We start from the raw sequence: 10,606 nt of genomic DNA, 5'->3' as shown, positions 1-10,606 counted from the left end.
CCTAAAAACACCAAGAAACAGTTTAGTTACACCCTAAAAACACCATGAAACAGTTAAGTTACACCCTAAAAGCACCAAGAAACAGTTTAGTTACACGCTAAAAACACCAAGAAACAGTTTAGTTACACCCTAAAAACACCAAGAAACAGTTTAGTTACACCCTAGAAACACCAAGAAACAGTTTAGTTACACCATAAAAACACCAAGAAACAGTTTAGTTACATACTAAAAACACCAAGAAACAGTTTAGTTACACCCTAAAAACACCAAGAAACAGTTTAGTTACATCCTAAAAACACCAAGAAACAGTTTAGTTACATACTAAAAACACCATGAAACAGTTTAGTTACACCCTAAAAACACCATGAAACAGTTTAGTTACACCCTAAAAGCACCAAGAAACAGTTTAGTTACACCCTAAAAACACCATGAAACAGTTTAGTTACATACTAAAAACACCAAGAAACAGTTTAGTTACACCCTAAAAACACCAAGAAACAGTTTAGTTACACCCTAAAAACACCAAGAAACAGTTTAGTTACACCCTAAAAACACCAAGAAACAGTTTAGTTACACCCTAAAAACACCAAGAAACAGTTTAGTTACACCATAAAAACACCAAGAAACAGTTTAGTTACACCATAAAAACACCAAGAAACAGTTTAGTTACACCATAAAAACACCATGAAACAGTTTAGTTACACCATAAAAACACCATGAAACAGTTTAGTTACACCCTAAAAACACCATGAAACAGTTTAGTTACACCCTAAAAACACCAAGAAACAGTTTAGTTACACCCTAAAAACACCATGAAACAGTTTAGTTACACCATAAAAACACCAAGAAACAGTTTAGTTACACCCTAAAAACACCAAGAAACAGTTTAGTTACATACTAAAAACACCATGAAACAGTTTAGTTACACCCTAAAAACACCATGAAACAGTTTAGTTACACCCTAAAAACACCATGAAACAGTTTAGTTACACCCTAAAAACACCATGAAACAGTTTAGTTACACCCTAAAAACACCAAGAAACAGTTTAGTTACACCCTAAAAACACCATGAAACAGTTTAGTTACACCATAAAAACACCAAGAAACAGTTTAGTTACACCCTAAAAACACCAAGAAACAGTTTAGTTACATACTAAAAACACCATGAAACAGTTTAGTTACACCCTAAAAACACCATGAAACAGTTTAGTTACACCCTAAAAGCACCAAGAAACAGTTTAGTTACACCCTAAAAACACCAAGAAACAGTTTAGTTACACCCTAAAAACACCAAGAAACAGTTTAGTTACACCCTAAAAACACCAAGAAACAGTTTAGTTACACCATAAAAACACCAAGAAACAGTTTAGTTACACCATAAAAACACCAAGAAACAGTTTAGTTACACCATAAAAACACCATGAAACAGTTTAGTTACACCCTAAAAACACCATGAAACAGTTTAGTTACACCCTAAAAACACCATGAAACAGTTTAGTTACACCCTAAAAACACCAAGAAACAGTTTAGTTCCACCATAAAAACACCAAGAAACAGTTTAGTTACACCATAAAAACACCAAGAAACAGTTTAGTTACACCATAAAAACACCATGAAACAGTTTAGTTACACCCTAAAAACACCATGAAACAGTTTAGTTACACCCTAAAAACACCATGAAACAGTTTAGTTACACCATAAAAACACCATGAAACAGTTTAGTTACACCCTAAAAACACCATGAAACAGTTTAGTTACACCCTAAAAACACCAAGAAACAGTTTAGTTACACCATAAAAACACCAAGAAACAGTTTAGTTACACCCTAAAAACACCAAGAAACAGTTTAGTTACACCATAAAAACACCAAGAAACAGTTTAGTTACACCATAAAAACACCAAGAAACAGTTTAGTTACACCATAAAAACACCATGAAACAGTTTAGTTACACCATAAAAACACCATGAAACAGTTTAGTTACACCCTAAAAACACCATGAAACAGTTTAGTTACACCCTAAAAACACCAAGAAACAGTTTAGTTACACCCTAAAAACACCATGAAACAGTTTAGTTACACCCTAAAAACACCACGAAACAGTTTAGTTACACCCTAAAAACACCAAGAAACAGTTTAGTTACACCCTAAAAACACCATGAAACAGTTTAGTTACACCCTAAAAACACCAAGAAACAGTTTAGTTACACCCTAAAAACACCATGAAACAGTTTAGTTACACCATAAAAACACCATGAAACAGTTTAGTTACACCATAAAAACACCATGAAACAGTTTAGTTACACCCTAAAAACACCAAGAAACAGTTTAGTTACACCATAAAAACACCAAGAAACAGTTTAGTTACACCCTAAAAACACCAAGAAACAGTTTAGTTACACCCTAAAAACACCAAGAAACAGTTTAGTTACACCATAAAAACACCAAGAAACAGTTTAGTTACACCATAAAATCACCATGTTTCTGTCTCTTCAGGTTTCTGTCCAGAGCGATTCTGATCACTGACGGCTCTGTTCTGCCCGGCGACTCGGACCAACAGGTAAATCATGTGACTGAAACATTTCAATTTGTTATTCTTCACTTGGAAGATAAACTGATTATATTTTAGAAGTCGGAGGTTACCGAGAACTCATAAAACACGTATTATATAATTTTCGATACTTTAATTATTATTGTTTTGTGTATTTCTGCAAAAATGCAGAATCCTATAAAGTAGTGACGCTCTATTATTCAAATTCAGAAGTCAGGGTTTATATTAACAAAAACTAAAGTTAAACATTGAATATTGTAAATGCAGGATGAACATCAGGGCTGTAGTGGAGCCAACCCGCTGGTCGGAGGGTCGCATTAAGACTTTTATTTGACTTTTGAAAGTGTTTTGTAGAGTTTCAGGTCAGAGGTCACTGCGTCCTTCAGCCCCAGTGCATCATGGGAGCTTGTTAATGAAAAAACCAGAGGAGTGAAGAAGAAGAAGAAGAAAGTCAGAGAGACGAACAGTCAAATTAAATTAAGAGTCAATTACTGAAGAAAATCCCCAAATTCATCTGTCTGGACACACACACACACACACACACACACACACACACACACACACACACACACACAGTAACACACTAATTAGGTGTGAGTTAAATATTGAAATATTGAATTAAGTTTGGTCAGAGAATTATGATGCCGCTGGGTTTCAGCCTGCAGTGTTCAGTAATAAGATGAAACTAATCAAACACACACACACACACACACACACTCAGCCTGTCCGTCTGTCTGCTGTCAGGTCTCCATGGTAACGGTTCCTCCAATAGCAGCGGGGCGTCCGGCGGTGAAAATGGTGGAGCTCTGCCCGTCCACCATGACCTGCATGCCCGGAACATGTGAGTCACCCCACCGAATATTATCTGATTTATTGTTTATGTCTTTGATGTTTTCAGTCAAACGGATATATACAACATGTAAAATATACAGCTTTTACTTGCTTTTATTAAAAGGTTGCTCTGGGAAGTTTTAGCTGCCGTTGATTCCATCAAACGGTTTATTATTAAATATATAAAGTATCTATAAAAAGATATGAAGCAGGAGTCGACTGAGGCTCTGCAGCTGAAAATCCTCGAGCGTCCTTGAAGAGAAAACTGATGAATCCACCAACAGAAACACTGATTAATGACCACACACACACACACACACACAAACACAGCAATGTGTGTGTGTGTGTGTGTGTGTGTGTGTGTGTTCCGCCTGTCAAATCATCATCATCATCTTCTTCTTCTGCTGTGTTGTCCTGATGCTGCGGTGTGATTGGTTACTGAGTCAGTGGGCCTGAACGCCTTTAAAACAAAACACCATCTATCTCCACACACACACACACACACACACACACACACACACCCCTCTGTGTCCATACCCACCACAGTATTACTGTATAAAAACGGTCTTAAATTGTGTTCATGGTGTCTGAATACTTATTTTTCTTCATCTTGCGTTGGTTAGCTGCGAAAAAACGAGTAGTTCTGGCCATAAGATTCATGAAAACTTGCACAATGATCGGGAATGGAGCGATTTTTTTTACGTCAATTCGCCTCAACGTTTTCGTAAAAAATCTCCAAAGAAACGGCGATAAAATTTCCCATAGAAAATAAAGGGAAATAGGCATGAAAAGAGCTCAGGAACAGCTCACTTTGGGGCTGTGCCATTTCGCTATACTTTAACGTAGAAAGATTATTAAAAGTTTTAACGGGTCACTAGACTTGGGACTTTATTGGGCCAAATTGGCATTTTGATCGCTCAGACGCTTTTCACGAAATCTCAGTTTACATTTAGTGTTTTTTTCAGAGTTTATAATGGGTGTGTATTGGACGGAATGTTCAGAGCTAGAGTGATGACATCACAGCTAGAGTGGAGAGAGGCTGGGACATTTTCTGAAACTTTTCTTAAAAAACCTGTGCTGGTTCCCACAACTTTCACTCTTCATAAATCATTTTTATAACAGATTGTAGAGAAGTTTGTGGCGGTCGCAGACATCCGACTCTGGAATCAGTGGGACGAACAGATTTGTCTCAGTGAGCCTGAATGTGACAGCAACTCCAACCAACTGTCCCATAGACACTAATGTTAACTGGGACCAGACATTTCTAGAAGAAACACAAAAACACTGTGTTCTAACCTGTGATGTTGATCACATTTCTTTTATTACAGACATGAAACCTACATCAACGCGTTCAGCAGAGACTTTTATTTCAGATCAGACTAATATTTTGTTGTTCGGACTCACGGTTTGTGAATAATTAAGAGCAGTTTGAGAGGCGCAATCTCAGCTGTTAAATGTTGTGTGAGAAGTTTAGCGCAATAAAAGCCTGAGAGGTAACTGTGTCTAAACAGGAAACCCAGGACAAGGCTGTTTTTCAAAGTAAAAGCTCCACAAAGTAACTGTAACTGTAGTCATCAAAATTTCTTCTCTGTCTGTAGATTTGGTCCATCTCACCTGTCAGTCAGTTGGCTCCGCCTACGAGGACCTGTCGCCGGTGGTTACCAAGATGTTCCGCACGCCAGAGTCACATGACCTAGGTAACACACACACACACACACACACACACACACACACTCTGGTAAAGATACTCTCTTTCTACCCTGTAAACTTTCTCTCCTCTCTGACCTCGTCTCTCCGTCTTTAATTCATTCATCACTTTGTTCTCTGCTTTTAATTATAACATGAACAACCTCCAGGAACACACACACACACACACACACACACACACACACACACACACACGGAGGATGGATGGATGCAGGTATGAGGAGATTCATCACAGGTGATGAGGGAGGAGGAGAGAAGCTTCTCCGTCATGTTTCTGTTAAACTGCAGCTTCAGCTTCTTTTCACCAAGTTCAGACTGATGAATCAACAATTATCTTCTTTATTATTATCATTTCATTATTTAAAACTTCATTATGCTCATCTAGAAAAAAAAAGAAAAAAAGTCTAAACTTGACTGAATTATAATGGGAGGTGTTTCTATTATTCTGTCTGTATAAATCACAGCGACGTCAATAATTAACTCAAAGTTTAATGAACTGAACTTTTAAAGTTACTGTACCTAATAAAGTGGCCAGTGACTGCAGGTTTTATAATCACTGGTTAGGGCGTTCTGGAGAAAAATAATGAGTATTTATTTATCACGATTCATTTTTCAATCCTATTCCCAGTCCTAAATGTGACATAATTTATTGATCCTCAAGAGGAAATTCTCATCCAAATTACTTTTTTTTTTAAGTCATAATATCTTTAAAACACAACATATCGTTCGTAGTGTACAACATTAAATGGACAGCATGTATATTCCAAAAAGGTATTTATTCTAAATAAACAATGTAAAGCAAACAAAAACATGTGTGTGTGTGTGTGTGTACCCCTCAGTGTTTCTGTATGTTAATCTGACATTTTGTCGTTTTTGAGTCTTTGATCTCAGTGAGACTGACATTTAATTTCATCAGACCACACAGGATGTAATGTACAGGAGTATAACTTAACAAAATAAAAGTGAATAATGCAGAGTGATCGTGAAGATAGAAACAAAATGAAAAAAGATCTTTTCTCTTCTTCTCCTCTGATTGACATTTGACTAACTGACATTTTACACATTGTTTTCTTTGTCTCGTCCTTCTTTTTAAAGAGCAGATTTAAGGTTTCTGTTAGCTGTTTTAACCCTCAGATTAATCTGCAGTAGCACATTAATTTAATTTAAACTCAGTAATGTAAACTGATCAGTTATTGGTCCCAGTAATACTCACAGGAGTTCAGAACTTTACACACTGGGGGCATTTATTGGCATGTTTCCTTTTAAAAAAATATGTAAAAAATACAGTGTTTATCACAGCCAGAAACTGTGAAAACAGAAATATTCGTTGGATTTCCAACTTTCTGACGGTTCTTGAACGCACCATGTGTGACGAACGCTTCCATCAGGATAAATAAACAAATCTGAGCTGAAAATGTTGATATTTGATGAAAGTGTGTCCAACAATCAGCTTTAAAGACTAAAACTTACACAGAGCAGAGAGGAGAGGACAAGACAGGCTGGAAACATGGAGATACCTCAAATATGTGGAGACGGCTGAAATGTTGTTTATATGGATTCTGTTTTATTCCAATATTTTGTTTGTGTTTTTATGATTTGTGCCATAATAACTGTGTTATTAACTGTCTGTCTGTCTGCAGAGAGCTGCCCGTCTGTCCTCTGGTGTATGTTCTTCAACATGGTCGACGGTTCGGGGCTGCAGGACGAAGGCCACGACCTCCCGTCTAACGTGTTCCTGTGTTCTGGTCCAGACGGCAGTCTGGGACACGACCACGCCGTCAGACAGGTGACTGTGACATCATCACTTTCATTATTCAAATTCACTTATTATTAACTTATTAGCTTATTAGCTTATTAGTTATTAGCGCGACAGTTAACAGTGTTGTAGAGGAAGAACAGTGTAAACACCTTTTCAAATTAAGATTTAATTTGATAAAAATAACAAAGATGTGACATAATGGTCTGGTTTCATCAAAATTACGTTTAAATTAAATCACAAGTTTAAGAATTGATCCCTTGGAGGAAGTTCATGTGCAAATTTGTTTTAAAAAAATAAAAAAAGTCAAATTTGTCCAAATTTCATAATAAAAGTCATCATATAATATGTCGTCCAAATTTCATAATAAAAGTCATCGTATAATATGTCATCCAAATTTCATAATAAAAGTCATCGTATAATATGTCGTCAAAATTTCATAATAAAAGTCATTGTATAATGTCATCCAAATTTCATAATAAGTCATTGTATAATGTCATCCAAATTTCATAATAAAAGTCATTGTATAATGTCATCCAAATTTCATAATAAAAGTCATCGTATAATATGTCTTCAAAATGTCATAATAAAAGTCATCGTATAATATGTCATCCAAATTTCATAATAAAAGTCATCGTATAATATGTCGTCAAAATTTCATAATAAAAGTCATCGTATAATATGTCGTCCAAATTTCATAATAAAAGTCATCGTATAATATGTCGTCAAAATTTCAGAATAAAAGTCATCGTATAATATGTCGTCAAAATTTCAGAATAAAAGTCATCGTATAATATGTCGTCAAAATTTCATAATAAAAGTCATCGTATAATATGTCGTCAAAATTTCATAATAAAAGTCATTGTATAATATGTCGTCAAAATTTCATAATAAAAGTCATCGTATAATATGTCGTCAAAATTTCAGAATGAAAGTCATCGTATAATATGTCGTCAAAATTTCAGAATAAAAGTCATAGTATAATGTCGTCAAAATTTCAGAATAAAAGTCATCGTATATTATGTCATCCAAAATCAAAAAAAGAAAAGTCATAGTATCATATGGATTTGAAAATCATTGCATTGTTGTTGTTTTTTACAGCATCAACGCAGATTTATTAATAAGAAAAGATCAGACTTTGTTGATTCTCAGAGGGGAAAAAAGTAGTTGTTGCAGCAGCAGAAATATTAAGAGGTGTTTAAAATATAAGTAAAAAATAATTATAGACAGTTACGAGTTAACAGATGAGTCAGCATTGTTGGTAAACCGTAAACTGGTCGTATGTATGTCGTTTCTTGTCAAAAATGGTCAAATTTTTAAATGAATAAAAATGCTTAAAATGGGTCAATATACATATTGGAGCATAATATGGCCAGAAATGACAGAAAAACACCATATTATGGGATGTCGAAAAATGACCCCATCAAACAAAAGTCATAAACAGTAAATTGGTCTATAGTATGTCAATTTTTGTCAAAAATGGTCAAATTTCAAAATGCTTAAAATGGGTCAATAATAGAATCTTGATACATGTGGTAGCATAGTTTGTCCAAAAACACCATATTATGGGATGTCCAAAAATGAACCTTTCAAGAAAAAGTCATACTATAGCATGTTGATTTTTGTCAAAAATTGTCAAATTTTAAGATGCCCAAAAATGCTTCAAATGGCCCAATAAATGGGTCAATAATAGAATCTTGATACACGTGGTAGTATAGTTTGTCCAAAAATAGTGAAAAAAACACCATATTATGGGATGTCCAAAAATGAACCTTCTTTAAAAGTCATAACTGTCGATTTTTGCCAAAATGGTAAAATTTCAAAATGACAAAATGCTTAAAATGGGTCAATTACAGTCTGTTGATACATATTAGAGCATAATATGGTCAGAAATGACAGAAAAACACCATATTATGGGATGTTGAAAAATGACCCCATCAAACAAAAGTCATAAACAGTAAATTGGTCTATAGTATGTCAATTTTTGTCAAAAATGGTCAAATTTCAAAATGCTTAAAATGGGTCAATTATAGAATATTGATACATGTGGTAGCATAGTTTGTCCAAAAATAGTGAAAAAAACTCCATATTATGGGATGTCCAAAAATGAACCTTTCAAGAAAAAGTCATACTATAGCATGTTGATTTTTGTCAAAAATTGTCAAATTTTAAGATGCCCAAAAATGCTTCAAATGGCCCAATAAATGGGTCAATAATAGAATCTTGATACACGTGGTAGTATAGTTTGTCCAAAAATAGTGAAAAAAACACCATATTATGGGATGTCCAAAAATGAACCTTTTTCAAAAAAGTCATACCTGTCGATTTGCCACAGGTATGCCAAAAATGGTTAAATTTCAAAATGACAAAATGCTTAAAATGGATCAATTACAGTCTGTTGATACATATTAGAGCATAATATGGTCAGAAATGACAGAAAAACACCATATTATGGGACGTCAAAAAATGACCCCCTCCAAAGAAAGTCATATTATAGTATGTTGATTTTTCTGGGACCAGCAGCTTAACGTCACTTTCTGCCACCAGTTTGGCTCCGCCCACAAAATAAGTAACTAATAATAATAACTAATGTTGGTAAACAGTAAATTGGTCGATATGACAATAAATGTAATAATTGAAGTCGACAGAGAGGCAGAAAAATGTGAATCACATTTCGAACAGTAAAATAAAACAGTCAAGTTAAATCTGTGAGTCGTTCTAAGAGAATGTTGATTATTTCTGTGTTCAGGCGGAGACGATCTTCCAGAAGATTCTTCCTGAGGAGGAGTTCTGTCCTCCTGCTCCGAACCCTGAAGACATCATCTACGACGGAGAAAACACCTCCTCCACTGCAGGAGAGGAGGAGAAAGAAGGAGCAGCAGAGGAGGAGGAGAGGGAGGAAGCAGGAAACGATGAGGAGAAGCAGGAGGAGAAACAGGAGGAGAAGAAGGAGGAGAAGCAGGAGGAGAAACAGGAGGAGGAGCAGGAGGAGGAGGAGCAGGGCCTTCAGACTGAGGAGTAATACAGTGAATATCTGCAAACCTTCCACAGAAGCCAAAACCTCCTGCAGTGAATTGTGGGTTAAAGTTGCCTTCATTTCTTGTTTTAAATCTTTATTATTTTTTTATTATTTGTTATTTTGCTGCTTTCTGTCTTATTTAATACTGTAAACAGAATGTGTTCTGTTCTGTGGAAACATTAAAGCTTCAACATGTATTCAAACTGTTGTCTGAGCAATTCTAACACAACTGGGAGAACGCAAATTTCTCAAAAAAGATGCAAAAAAGTAAGTGTAAGTGTCCAAAATCGCAAAAAAAAAAAAAAAAAAAAGAAGTCATAGCATGTCGATTTGTCCAAAATGGTCAAATTTTAAAATGCTTAAAATGGGTCAATTATAGTCTGTTGAAACATTTGGTAGTATAGTTTGACCAAAAATAGAGAAAAGTCATCATATTATGGGATGTCCAAAATGACTAAAAATGCTTTAAATATTAGGGCATAATATGGCCAGAAATTACAGAAAAACACCTAGTAGTATGTCATCCAAATTTCATAATAAAAGTCATAGTATATCGTCCAAATTTCATAATAAAAGTCATAGTACAGTATATTGTCAAATTTCATAATAAAAGTCATAGTATAGTGTGTCATCCAAATTTCATAATAATAGATTTAGTACAGCATGTCATCTAAATTTCATAAGTCATAGGACAGTATGTTGTCAAATTTCATAATAAAAGTCACAGTATAGTATGTTGTCAAA

At 34.9% G+C, this 10,606-nt stretch overlaps 1 protein-coding gene across 1 annotated transcript in view; it reads left to right on the top strand.

Annotated features, from left to right (window-relative positions):
- Positions 1–10,065, top strand: part of chm (CHM Rab escort protein) — a 22,237-nt gene extending 12,172 nt beyond the window's left edge. The window contains exons 13-17 of the mRNA XM_059352442.1: positions 2,495–2,558; positions 3,294–3,390; positions 4,979–5,077; positions 6,728–6,873; positions 9,593–10,065. Coding sequence (XP_059208425.1) covers positions 2,495–2,558; positions 3,294–3,390; positions 4,979–5,077; positions 6,728–6,873; positions 9,593–9,865 — 679 coding nt within the window. The 3' untranslated portion in view covers positions 9,866–10,065. The remainder of the gene's footprint in view (positions 1–2,494; positions 2,559–3,293; positions 3,391–4,978; positions 5,078–6,727; positions 6,874–9,592) is intronic.
- The last annotated feature ends 541 nt before the right edge of the window (positions 10,066–10,606 follow it).

Source organism: Centropristis striata, chromosome 15 (genome assembly GCF_030273125.1).
Source record: "Centropristis striata isolate RG_2023a ecotype Rhode Island chromosome 15, C.striata_1.0, whole genome shotgun sequence".
Lineage (NCBI taxonomy): Eukaryota > Metazoa > Chordata > Actinopteri > Perciformes > Serranidae > Centropristis > Centropristis striata.
This window is presented reverse-complemented; position numbering and strand designations above follow the sequence as displayed.